The 14176-nt window shown below is 40.1% G+C and overlaps 1 protein-coding gene across 1 annotated transcript in view; it reads right to left on the minus strand.

Moving 5' to 3' along the window:
• Positions 1 to 14176, minus strand: part of rbl1 (retinoblastoma-like 1 (p107)) — a 129112-nt gene that overhangs the window by 70505 nt on the left and 44431 nt on the right. Inside the window, exons 4-9 of the mRNA XM_063040966.1 lie at positions 11177 to 11241; positions 8704 to 8832; positions 7359 to 7519; positions 5898 to 5962; positions 3952 to 4138; positions 2717 to 2883 (exon numbers count right to left, since the gene is read on the minus strand). Coding sequence (XP_062897036.1) covers positions 2717 to 2883; positions 3952 to 4138; positions 5898 to 5962; positions 7359 to 7519; positions 8704 to 8832; positions 11177 to 11241 — 774 coding nt within the window. The remainder of the gene's footprint in view (positions 1 to 2716; positions 2884 to 3951; positions 4139 to 5897; positions 5963 to 7358; positions 7520 to 8703; positions 8833 to 11176; positions 11242 to 14176) is intronic.

A 14176-nucleotide genomic window follows, 5' to 3' on the forward strand; every position in this document is an offset into this window, starting at 1 on the left:
GTACTCCATTGTGGATTTTGAGGTGTGTTTAGGTTCATTATCCTGTTGTAGAAGCCATCCTCTTTTCATCTTCGGCTTTTTTTTTTACAGACGGTTTGATGGAGAGATGGGACTCTCTCACGGTGGTGTCTGAAAAGAGGATGCTGTCTAAGTTGCATGTCATCTTGGTCAATGTCTCCCATCCACTACATAATGTACTGGGTGGGCACAGGAGTACATTCAGCCAGAGACTCATTCCACCGAGATGCAGCGCTGAGCATCATAGGAAGTCATTCCTGCCTGTGGCCATCAAACTTTACAACTCCTCCCTTGGAGGGTCAGACATCCTGAGCCAATAGGCTGGTCCTGGACTTACTTCATAATTTACTGGCATAATTTACATATTACTATTTAACTATTTATGGTTCTATTAGTATTTATTAATTATGGAGCAACTGTAACAAAAACCAATTTCCCCCGGGATTAATAAAGTATGACAATGACTATGACTATGTTTGCTTCCAGAATTTGCTGGTATTTAATTGAATTCATTCTTCCCTCTACCAGTGTAATGTTCCCCGTGCCACTGGCTGCAACACAAGCCCAAAGCATGATCGATCCAGCCCCGTGCTTAACAGTTGGAGAGGTGTTCTTTTCATAAAATTCTGCACCCTTTTTTTTCCCAAACATACCCTTGCTCATTGTGGCCAAAAAGTTCTATTTTAACTTCATCAGTCCATAGGACTTGTTTCCAAAATGCATCGCGTTTGTTTAGATGTTCCTTTGAAGCTTTTGAATAGAACTTTTTGGCCGCAATGACTTGGGACTTGGGTGTCCTTGTGCAGAACACCCTAGATGTTAGCTTGCTGGTAGAGTTGGTGGTGAGAAAGGCAAAACAATGTTAGCATTTGTAATGGCCCCCCTGCAATGCTTCACTGCTAATGTAATGGTTTCTCTGTAGCAGCAATGTTTGGGTTATGACTAGAGATAACAGGGCTTTGGAATGTATGTTATCCAATGGGAGAAATATTGTTCTTTCTTGTGAGTCTGGAAGAGAGATTGTCGCGTTTTTTTGTCGGCAAGAGAAGGAAAACACGTGCGGAGAGAGCTGGTAGACCACTTGACGGAGTGGTCAGCGAGCAAAGGTCTGAAGTTTGGCAACACTTGGAGCTCAATGGTTGATGCACAGCCGTAGCAGTGAGCTCCAACGTGCACTTTTGACTTTTTCCTTAAAATGGGCCCTTTCACTTTTTATTTTCTTTACGAACCCTCTATCCAGATTAAGATTTATAAAGGTTAATTAGTTAGTTGCATAAGGTGTGCTGTCAGATATTTTGCAGTTCGGATTCGTAACCGGGCAAGACATCACACAGCATTCACACAAACGAGATTTCTCAGTTTGGCGGGGCCAGGAATTGTTTTCCCCTAGACGAACATGTGCTGGCTGAGCCTAGGGTTACACATCCATTTCAAGAGGTCTTGAATACAAGACCAGAGATGTGATGCTGGGGCTTCATAGTGCACTGTTGAGGTGTCATCTTGAGTATTGTGAACAGTTTTGGGCTCTTCATCTAAGAAAAGATGTGCTGGCATTGGTGAAGGTCCAGAGGCAGTTCACAAGGATGATTCCAGGAATAAGAGTGTTATTATACGAGGAACATTTTATGGCTCTGGGTCTGAACTCACTGGAATGTAGAAGGATGAGGGGGAAGGGGATCTCACTGAAACCTTTCTGATGTTGAAAGGCCAAGACAGAGTAGATGTGGAAAGGATGTTTCCCATGGTGGGGGAGTCTAGGACAAGAGGACACAGCCTCAGGATAGAGGGATGTCCCTCTAAAACAGATGCAGAGAAATTTCTTTAGGCAGAGGGTGGTGAATTTGTGGAATTTGTTACCAGAGGCAGCTGTGGAGGCCAGCATATTGGGTGTATTAATGGCAGAGCTTGACAGATTCTTGATTGGATACAGCATCTAAGGTTACAGGGAGAAGGGTGGGGAATGGGGTTGTGGAAGGGGGAAAAAAAAGGATCAGCCGTGATTGAGTAGTGGAGTAAGCTCGATGGGCCATATGGCCTAATTCTGCTCCCATGTCTTCTGGTCTTATGCCCACACTGTACAACACCCGTCTTTCAATTTCAATGTCTCAGGGAAACCAAGGTTGGCAATAAATAAACACAAGAAATTCTGCAAATGTTAGAAATGCAGAGTAACACAAAAATGTACGAAGAACCTAATAGGTCAGGCAGCATTTATTGAAAGGAATAAAGAGTCGATGTTTTGACCCGAAACCTTTCATCATGACTGGAAATAAATGCTGTCTTTGGAACACTACTGTTGAATAAACAAATAATTTTTAAAAATATGTATTCCCACCTCCCATGCCTTTCACATCTTCCTTCCCAGACCACAACAGGTACAGGCAAGAACAAACAATCTGCTTCCTTGGTCTCTGCTTAAAACAGACTCAATGGGCCAGATGGCCTAATTCTGCTTCTATGTCTTATGGTCTTAAAACAATTGTTCAGCACAATTCCATAGCTCTCCTCTAGATTTTTCATCTTTGTTCAAAAAGAAGTACTAAACACTACAAGACAATGGCCAACAGCTGAGGCAGGAAAGAGAAGGGGTGGGGGGAAAGAGACAGAGAGACATCTAAATGCGTTGTATATCAATGGCACAGCAACCAAAACTACTGCACTTCTCACTATGGGCAGGTGGAAAAAAAAACACGCTCACTTGAATATTTGCAGCAGATGTTCACTTGGAGTATTCTTTAGTCCCATTACCATGGTCTGCAAACGGCTGACACTCTGCGTTGCTGAGGACACTGGTGTCACAACAGGCTCTTTCTCTTTCAAGTAACGTCTTCCTGTCAATGGCGTTGAAGGCGTCAAAGACCTTGTCTGTGAGAACATTCAAGAGATTTCGTTTATTTTGCTTCTTTCACCCAAAATATTCAAGGTGCAAGCCTCAGCAAAATGTTAGCAATTGCAGAGTATACGTACATGAATCTTAACTGACACAAGGAATCAAGGGCTCAGTTTAGCATCTCATTCAAGAGTATTGCATTCCCTGGGATACATACTGAACACAGAGCCTTTGGATGAAGCTCTGATGACCACTTCCCAGTCTCAGAAATTCTGACTGCAAAGGACAGATTAATTGCCAGCCTACATCAATGGACAAACTATTCAGAGGGATTCCATTAATTGCCATTTACAAACCATGATTTACCAAGGTCAGAAAGTATAGATTTGATATGGAAACACTATATCCAACTAAAAATAGAAGATCTTGAATATGTTCAGTAAATCAGTTAAGCACCTATTGGGAAGACAGGACAAAGATCAGAGCCCAGAATAAGTGCAATGCTGGATCTAAAGTTACCCTGATGCTTGGAAGCAAAGGACAATAGTTGATGGCAATTTACTGACTGGAAAGCCTGCTTGTCATGGGGTTCCATGGGGTTCATACGAGACTTATTACTTTTTGTACCTCACTGGAAGATGAAGGAAATTGCAGGTAATTCAATAACTGTGTGTGTGAATGACAAGAAAGAAAATTGTGGACCAGAAAGTTATTCATGGATTGGTCAAGTGGGTAAATGGAATTCATTCCAAACGCATGACATAATGTAGGTCCAAAAGAAATTAGTTTTGGACAGGTGTACAAGTAACTAGATGAACATCTGATGTGCCATGATACATGAGGCTATGAAGCAACCTCAGTGGGAGCAGATTAATTTATTCTTGTTCTGCATGGTATAGGTGCAACGGAACACCATCTTCTAGTTCACCATACACTTACGATTCTGTAGAGACCATTCCATAAAATCAAGGTTATAAAGGGAATGGAAAGAGCTGGTTAAATGACAACATAACAAGTACAGAAGCTATGAGCACCACAACTCATTTCTTATCAGCATGGTGCACAAGATAGTTGACTGCTAAGAAGGTAGGTATCTGAGTTACTTTTTCAAAGTGCTGTTGCAGGTTGCACTCAACTTGCATTCTTGCCGACAATTTGCCAGCTGGAACATCTGCTGCAGCTTTACGAGGTGTCCCTATCTCCTCATCCGCATCTTCTCCCAGAAATATTCGCTCATCAAAATCACCCACTGTCAGAACATATTCTTCATATTCTTTGTTTACTGCTTTGCTATACAAAAGAACAATGGCAAAAAAATTATGCAGAGAAAATGGGCTCATTTTGAGTAACATGTCTTTCAATAAGATTCAGATTCATGTATGCCTTATAAGGTGCAACGTTCCTCAGTCTCTCTTTACTGTACAAATCAGATTATGTTAGCTGGGGATCTTGCTCGGGCCAAAGAGCCTGTTTCAGTATGACTGACAATCCCATCACCCCCTCAGAAAGCAATCTGGAGTAACACCAGCTTTGAGGGAAGGTACATTCTTCACTAAATTAAATCAAAAACTGCTGATACTGGGAAATTAAAAACAGAAAATGCTGGAAACGTTCCGGTCAGACAGCATATGTATGTAAAGAGAGAACTTCTCGACTGGCTTTGACTTCAAATCTTGAGCTTTTTCTTTTTCTTTTCCCCCTGACTTTACTCCCAAAGAGTGTTTTCAGCATTCTATGTTTTTTATATTCCTCATTAACTCCAGAGCCAAAAACCACAAACCTTGTTCCAAATGAGGTCTCACCAAAGCCCTGTACAACTTGAGTCAAACTTACCATACTTCAAACATTTTACTAATAAAGATCAACATATGATTTGTTTCCTTAATTCCTTTTGCACTTTTTAAACCATTGATTAGGAAAACATTTTTTATTTTTCTTACCAAAATATGAAGCCTCACATTTTCCTACATTAGATTCAATTTTCTATCTATTTGCCCATTCATTTGTATGTTTCCTTTTGCAGATTCTGTATTCAATTATAAAACATATCAATTTATCAAGTTTATTTTTAATAGCACCATCCAAGCCTAAAAACTCTGCACCTTCACAAAATGACAAAAGATACACGGGGACACCACCAGTTCTGAGTTTCTCTCCAAGTCACGCATTGTCCTGGCTTGGAAATACATCACTCTTCCTTCATTGTTGCTTGGTCAATATCTTGGAAGTCCTAACCCAACACAACCAACAAAGTATCTTCAGCAGACAGACTGCAGTAGTAAAGGCAGCTCATCACCACCACCTTTTGTAGGGAGTTTTGAAAGGGCAATAAGACCCCTGGTCCTGTCAGCCCACATACTGTGTGAACAATAAAAAAAATCTCAAGGTATATCTACTCTGTTTAATCATGTCCAAAGCAAAACAATTTCTATCAGTCAACACTTGTTCCTTATGGATCCAATGTTAAGCTGTATGAAAGTGAAAAGGAATGATAAATCAAGTGCAATTGGTAAACCATTTTGTTGCTAATTGACAGAACAAAGAAAATCCCAACATTTCAGACAAATCCAAACTGTTAGGTCTTTTAAATTAATTTGAGCTCTCCCCCCCCCCCAAATGAGACACAATAAATCTTGCTTAGTGCTACCTCATTATAATAATCTTGGTTCTCCATTCAGAACAGTCACCAGTACATACCAACTATAAATTTAAAAAGACATTCACTTAGGCTACACACTGTGGTGCCCAAGATGTGGCTTTAACTCCTCCTCCTCACTACTGTACACTAACCAATGTTTTCAAGATGAATGGTTAGATCTGGGTTTGGTTTCCATAATCTGAACCATAGACTCAGTCAATATATTTGACTGAAAAGTCATCACTTTGCATGTTAACCACAACTATCTTTTTCCACCAGGTTATCCATCGCAGGCAGAGTTCCTTTTAATTCAAACATATTCACTACCTTCAATTCACCACCAACCATGTTATTGATGTGAGACACTGACCCTCATTCTACCTTGTCCGTCACAATCATATTCAAACTCACTTGTTGTCTGTGAAGTTGGTACTGTCCAGAAGATCTACAAAGAGCTCGCTGTTTCCTTTCAGAATCTGCAAGCAAAGCAAAATCATCACAAACTGGATTCAAAATGCTCGTGCACCCGAAACATGTGGGTGTTTGCCAGATTAGTCTATCTCAAATAACAGCAGGTGCCATCATTCCCAGGAAAAAAGGTGAAGTTCAAAGTAAACTTATTGTCAAGGTACGTACATGTTGCCACATACATAAGAAAGGCTGCAGATGCTGGAAATCCAGAGCACCACACAGAAATTACTGGAGGAACTCAGTAGCTCAGACAACACCTATGGAAATGAATAAACAGTTGATGTTTCAGGCTGAGACCCTTCTTCAGGACCGAGAAGGACGGAAGAAGATGCCGGAATAAAAAGGTGTGGGGAAGGGAAAGAGGCTAGCTGGAAGGTGATAGATGAAGCCAGGTGGGTAGGAAAGGTCAAGGGCTGGAGAAGAAAAAATCCAATAGGAGAGGAGAGTGGACCATAGGAGAAAGGGAAGGAGGGAGACCCAGGGAAGAAATAGGCAGGTGAAAAGTAGTAAAAGGTCAGAGTGAGGAATAGACTCATCTATCATCTTCTAGCTTGCCTCTTTCCCCTCCCCACACCTTTTTATTCTGATATAATCCCCCTTCTTTCTCAACCCTGAAGAAAGGTCTTGGCCCGAAACACCAATTCTTTATTCTTTTCCATAGGTGCTACCTGACCTGCTGAGATCCTCCAGCATTTTGTGTGTGTATGTCACCGTATACTACTCTGAGATTCATTTCTTGCAGGCATTCACAGTAATGTGTGAGAAAATAACAAAATTCTCAGCCCATTACCTCACCAACACCAAGGTTCAAACTCTGCACTGACCTCCCACAGTCACAAACAGTTATGGCCACGAAACCAGACAGGCAGGCTCTGGTTTTCAAAGGGCAATGGCAACAGACAGGATGTTGAAAGTTTGGAAATATTTAAATAGAAAGAATCAGAGGCAGATTATTTCTAAATATGAGGTATAAATGAAATAACGTATTAAGTATCACAATTTTTATAACTAGAGCATTAATGCATGATCAAAACATGGGCACTGAGCAAATAATTTATAAAACTATTTATAGACAATACTGTCGATCTTGGAAAATTTAAACCCACTTAAATACTAATGGACAGATGGGACAAAATACTGTGATACCTGTCGCGCACCATCTGCTTGCATTTAACCACTTCATGTAGAGGGTAGCTAATGTGTGAAGACGCTGTAGGTCAATTCAAGGAGTGAGGGAATGTGTTTTTTCACACAATGTGTGTTAAAGAGTGAACATGCAAATGCACAGTACACTTCAAACACTAGAAACAGCTATAATTTTTGCCCGATCATCTTTATTCCCAATAATGGCACAGTAGGTAGTGAAAGTGAGTCAAATGTTTACTTCCCATCTTAGCTTACCTTCCTTTCAAATAACTTCTTAATGTAAGGTTTCCAATAGTGTTCCTTGATACCCTTTGCTTCTACTATGAGCCCATCATGCAGGTCACATAGCTTCTCAATGATACATGGTGGTTGCACTGGGGGTTTATAGTCCTGGCTGCCAAACTCTGGTGGCAAACCTGTGCAATGTACAAATGAATATACTTTAGAGAATTTAATTTACCAGGGAAAAATAAAACTTGACATTTCCAATTGAAAATTAAAGTTGAAGAACAATGTAATTAAGCGGCACAAAAATGAACTGGAACTGGACTATAAATTTAAGTTGGTTATTAGTTCTGAGCCCACCTGTTACCCTACAGCTGATCCTCACCCAAACTCCGTCTATTTGCCTGTTCTACATTTCCCTGGTTGTCATTGTAGAAGGGCTCAAATATTCAAAAAAAAACCTGCATGAGAAACACTACTTCACAATTTTGTTACTAAATTGCTCGATCACCTTGAGCTCACACTGCTGAGGCTAAGGCAGCAACGGATCAGCACCTTTTCAAGAGACAAAGGGTAGAAAATAAAATCCAAGATACACCAGCAACAGCCAACAAACTGATTTTAAATCTTTTTCCAGTTTGCTGTGCTTCAAGTACTAAAGCCCAAATAGTCCCCTTTTACAAATAATCAAAAATTGCTTTACAAAGTGAACCATTGTGCCACAATTGATATGTTTTATGAAAGCATGTTTAATTTAAAAAACAATGAGTTTAAAAATTCACCAGTGCCGTTCTCCAATGACTTTCAATTTAAACGTAGGTTGTGGAGAACTTCATTTCATGCACAACACTGCAGTTTGAATTTACACCCTGATTTTAAACTTAAAATGAACTGGTAACACCCAGGAGTGATTTCTAAACCAGGGAGAGGGGACATTCTTACCAGAAACAAAATCCAATTGAAACCAGTCAGACTATACTTTGCAGTCAAAACTGGCTCCGTTTCAAGATACCTGGATCAAATCTGCTGCTTCCGATGGCAAGCTAAATAGATTCAGTTGAAAAAATGAATCAATATTTCCTATTTGTTTGCAATAGTAAGTCAATACAATCCTGCAAATCATACCAGAAGACACAGTAGTGCATTAAGTTTAAGATCTTGTGAATCAAATGGGCAATGCATTTGCAATGCATAACTCAAGGAGAAATTTCCCCAAGCTTATACTAATACCAAGTACGTGTAGCATTATTTAAAATGCTGCATTATGTGGGAAACTTGCATGGCCTAGCAGAACTGATAGAATAGTTTTACATTCAGAGCTCATCACTGATACAACAGTATGCATCATAGTGTGAACTAAGACAGCAGCTCTTACCTTCAAACTCTGGATTAAGTAGATCTTTTCTGTTAGGGCACAATAAAGCATTTCCAAAGATCAGATCCAGGCAACACAGCAAAAGATGGTAGGAATTTACAAGGTCATCACCAATCATACTAAAATTACCTGAAACACAACAATGTCAGTGATGCAAAATGAGGGCCTGAAGATTCTCCCTTTACAGATATTACCCAAGTGGCTGCTTCCAGCATTTTCTGTTTTTAAATTACTAATTAAATATTCTTCTAATAGAAAAGTAATTATCTTAGAATCATAGCCAGAATATTACAAGTGAAGCATTCCTTGTAATGTTAAAACAGTTGCTCATCTCTTAATATATCCAATTGTTTGGAAAGTAATGGTATGTTGCATAGATGCACAGATGTAGATGTTCAGGAGCTGTGGTGCCTTGGGTAGAAGTCGGAATTTGTTTGCATATTGGAAAAGGCGGCAGGATAATTGCTTGACATGGGCTCAGGATGCACTCAGAGGGACAATGTTACCCACTTGCAACTACTCTGAGATGCTACCTTAAGCTCCTGGTTTCAAACCATCGGTGAATCATATGGCTTCATATTTTCCAATTGACTCTTGTACATTTAGTTAAGCTACAAAGAACACAAAATGTCAGGAAACAATTTAGAGGAAAAGTGTCGAAAAGGTATGAAACAGAAAAACTTGAATTCAAATACATGATTTTCAAAAAATGCAAGTATAAAGTTATAAAGATACCAACAGAATTTGAGTGTTCATGAATGAGGCATAGAATATGAACAAAATTAACGAAGAAATAATCTAAAATACTGTTAGGGGCACTTAAAACAATTTGTACTGATGTTTTAGAAAAGGCGCAGATTGAGGATAGACTTGATATACTGAAAATTTGTCAACTGTGATAGCGAGTTTTGATATAATCAAAAGCATTTTCATGATAGGGAAACAGTGACAAATGGCTCCTAAATATCTTTACATACTAGAGAAAGTATTACAGGGGTAGCAATTCAAAACTGGATATACTTTTGTAGGCTGATGCATGCAAGTTGGCAAAACAGGGCAGGGGAGTGAGGGATGAATTTCTACATTGGTAGGGTCAGCAAAAGTGAAATGGCTGAATGGTCTCATTCTACATTCTGAATTTTTTCGGTGTGTGTAGCAGAAACCAGAGTTTGGCAAAGAGATCTTAGTTTTATTGGATAAAAAGAGATTCATAATCATTATCAGGTTTAATATCACTGGCATGTGTCGTGAAATTTGTTGTTTTGTGACAGCAGTACATTGCAATACATTATAATAAAATCTATAAAAGCTGTATATAAAAAAAGTAACTTCATTAAACAGTGGAAATAGAGAGGAAAAAATGTAGTAAAATACTGTTCATGGGTTCGTTGCCTATTCAGAAATCTGATGGCAGAGGGGAAGAGGCTGTTCCTAAAATATTAAGTGTGGGTCTTCAGGCTCCTGTATCCCACCCTTGATGGTAGCAATGAGATAAGGACATGTCCTGGATGACAGGGGTTCCTTAATGATCGATGCTGCCTTTTTGATGCTTCGCCTTTTGAAGGTTCGGGGAGGTGAGTGCCCATGTTGGAGATGAGAAGAGTCTACAACTTCCTGCAGTATTTTCCTATCCTGTGCAGTGGCCCCTCTATACCAGATGGTGATGCAACCAGTTAGAATGGTACATCTGTAGAAATTTTCAAGAGTTTTTGATGACATATCAATTCTCCTCAAACTCTGAATGAAATATAGCTGCTATCAATTACAATTTTTAAAAATTGTATCAATATGCTGGCATTAGGACAGATCCTCAGAGATGTCGACACCCAGGAACTTGAAACTGCTCACCCTTTCTATTGCTGATCCCATAATGAAATTCATGTGTGTTCCCTTGACTTCCTCTTCCTGAAATCCACAATCAATTCCCTGATCTTAATGAAGTGCAATGTTGTTGCCACAACACCACTCAACCAGCTGATTCACCTTGCTTCTGAATGCCTCCTCATTATCTGAAATTCTGCCAATAGTTGTCTCTCTGAAAAATTTATAGATTGGCGTTTGAGCTGTGCCTAGCCACACAATTGTGGGTGTAAAGAAAGTATAGCAGTGGGCAAGCACGCATCAATGACTTACTTCCGTGTTGATTGCCAGAGACGACAATTCTCACAGACTGTGTTCTCCTGTTTTAAGAAGTCAAGGATCCAGTTGCAGAGGAAGATACAGAGGTACAGGGTTTGGTGCTCATTGATTAGAACTGAGGGTATGATTGTGTGGAGTTCTGACAATGTAGCTGCTCTCTGAGCACAAGCTTTCAAAACGCAATTTAATCTCACATCTGCTAAGTTAATAGTACTATCATTGAAACGTAATGTGAAAGAAGGCAAACTGATAAAGTTAGAAGTTTACTCAATACTGTGCAAATTGTACACTGTTAGAAACTCACATAACTAATGAGGGAAACAAAACCTCATACCTTTAATGTACACAAATAAGGTCCAGCAAAAACTGAAAGCATCTGTTACACTGCATGGAAGCCGCCTGTAAAATATCAAAATCACATTATAAATAGAATGGCCGAGAAATTTAGAGGACTCAATAGTGGTTTGGTAGAGGAAGGGAAGGGAAAAAAAAGCACCCCTTCCTCCAGCCCTTTAGATTTTCCTGTTTTATTATATTCCTTTGGTAGTGACAGCCCAGACAATTCCAAAGATGACAGATCCCTTGTGCTATTAACTCAAGTGAACACTATTCCAAAACTTGTATTCTAGGCATCACATTATATTATTGTGGAATGTCATTGAACTACACTTTAAGGCCAGCTTCTGTTTTCAAAACAGGATAAAATGGTACAGAAGTCCAGAGAAAAATTCAACCTTCTACCACAGGGGTCCCTAACCTTTTTTGCACTGCGGACCAATTTATTATTGACAGTATTCTTGCGGACCGGCCAACCCGAGGGGGGGTAGGTTTGCTAACGGACAAGAGTAGTAGTGAAATACATTGTGTTTACCCCAACAAAGACTACCATGACCATGAAGCCATGCGCGGGCACGTGCGCATGCCTGTATGTGCCGATTTTTTTTCTACAAATCATTTTTGGCAATTCTGTTCAGTGAAACTACACTGTACATATATTATTTCTACTTTATATAGGCTGTGTATTCCTGCTTTTACTATATCTTAATGTTATTTTAGGTTTTATGTAACAGCGCATGAATATAGTGATAAGTCACTTATAAGTCAATAGCATCATTACATTTTAAGTAACATTTGGATATTAAACAAACAGCACATATTTTCCCAATATGAACATATAAAATCATTGCAACACACCAATATCACTCAATCAGTGGGAGCCCTGGGCTTGTTTCCGTGCAACAAGACGGTGCCATTGAGGGGTGATGGGAGACAGCGACACTCGAAGGGGGTTCCTTATGTCCAGTCTATTCTGCAATTTAGTTTTCGTTGCATTCATTGTAGAAAAGCCCACTTCGCAGAGACATGTTAGAAATGGAAGCAACATTTTCAGTGCTTTCGTGGCTATCTCAGGATATTTAGCCTTGACTTGATTCTGTGGACGCAGTCTGGAGACCCGGATGGTAGTTTGCCTCCCTGGTGCCAGGGATGTTTCTGATCGCGTCCAAGATATCCTTAAGTGGGAGGGTGAGGAGCCAGAGGTCGTGGTACATATAGGTACCAATGACATAGGTAGGAAAAGGGAAGAGGTTCTGAAAGGAGAATATAGGGAGTTAGGAAGGGAGTTGAGAAGAAGGACCACAAAGGTAGTAATCTCGGGATTACTGCCTGTGCCACGCGACAGTGAGAGTAGAAATACAATGAGGTAGAGGATAAATGCGTGGCTGAGGGATTGGAGCAGGAGGCAGGGATTCAAGTTTTTGGATCATTGGGACCTCTTTGGGCACAGGTGTGACCTGTACAAAAAGGACGGGTTGCACTTGAAACCTAGGGGGACCAATATCCTGGCAGGGAGATTTGCGAAGGCTACTGAGGTGACTTTAAACTAGAATGGCTGGGGGGTGAGAATCAAATTGAAGAGACGAGGAGAGAGGAGGTTAGTTCACAAATAGAGAAAGCTAGTAGACAGTGTGTGAGGGAGGACAGGCAGGGGACAGAGATCAGGAGCACTCAGACCGAAGATGTAGGGGAGAAGGAAGAAAAAGATAAAGTTGTTTGCTCCATTAAGGATAAACAGAGAGTAAGAGGTGGAGAGTTTCTCAAATGCATCTATTTTAATGCTAGGAGCATTGTAGGAAAGGTGGATGAGCTTAAAGCATGGATTGATGCCTGGAAATATGATGTTGTAGCTATTAGTGAAACATGGTTGCAGGAGGGGTGTCATTGGCAACTAAATATTCCAGGATTTCATTGCTTCAGGTGTGATAGAATCAGAGGGACAAGAGGGGAAGGTGTTGCATTGCTTGTCAGAGAAAATATTACAGCGATGCTCTGGCAGGACAGATTAGAGGGCACATCTGGGGAGGCTATTTGGGTGGAATTGAGGAATGGGAAGGGTGAAGTGACGCTCATAGGGGTGTATTATAAACCACCTAATGGGGATCGAGAATTGGAGGAGCAAATTTGTAAGAAGATAGCAGATACTTGTAGTAAGCACAAGACTGTGATTGTGGGAGATTTTAATTTTCCACACATAGACTGGGAAGCCCATTCTGTAAAAGGGCTGGATGGTTTGGAGTGTGTAAAATGTGTGCAAGGTAGTTTTTTGCAGCAATACATAGAGGAACCAACTAGAGAAGCGGCAGTGTTGGATCTCCTGTTAGGGAATGAGATAGGGCAGGTGACAGAGGTATGTGTTGGGGAGCACTTCGGGTCCAGTATATCACAATACCATTAGTTTCAATATAATTATGGAGAAGGATAAGACTGGAGCCAGGGTTGAGATTTTTGATTGGAGAAAGGCTAACTTTGAGGAGATGTGAAAGGATTTAGGAGGAGTGGATTGGGACAATTTGTTTTATGGGAAGGATGTAATAGAGAAATGGAGGTCATTTAAAGGTGAAATTTTGAGGGTACGGAATCTTTATGTTCCTGTTAGGTTAAAAAGTTTGAGAGAGCCGTGGTTTTCAAGGGATATTGGAAACTTGGTTCGGAAAAACAGAGCATCTACAATAAATATGGGCAGCTTGGAGTAAATGAGGTGCTAGAGGAATATAAAGAATGTAAAAAGAGTCTTAAGAAAGAAAATTGAAAAGCTAAAAGAAGATACAAGGCTGCTTTGGCAAGTAAGGTGAAAATAAATCCAAAGGGTTTCTACAGTTATATTAATAGCAAAACGATAGTGAGGGATAAAATTGGTCCCTTAGAGAATCACAGTGGACGGCTATGTGCGGAGCCAAAAGAGATGGAGGAGATTTTGAATTATTTCTTTTCTTCAGTATTGAATTGTGGATATTGAATTGTGTAAGGTAAAGGAAACAAGAAGGGTAGTTATGGA

Source organism: Mobula hypostoma, chromosome 2 (assembly GCF_963921235.1).
Source record: "Mobula hypostoma chromosome 2, sMobHyp1.1, whole genome shotgun sequence".
In the NCBI taxonomy this organism is placed as follows: domain Eukaryota; kingdom Metazoa; phylum Chordata; class Chondrichthyes; order Myliobatiformes; family Myliobatidae; genus Mobula; species Mobula hypostoma.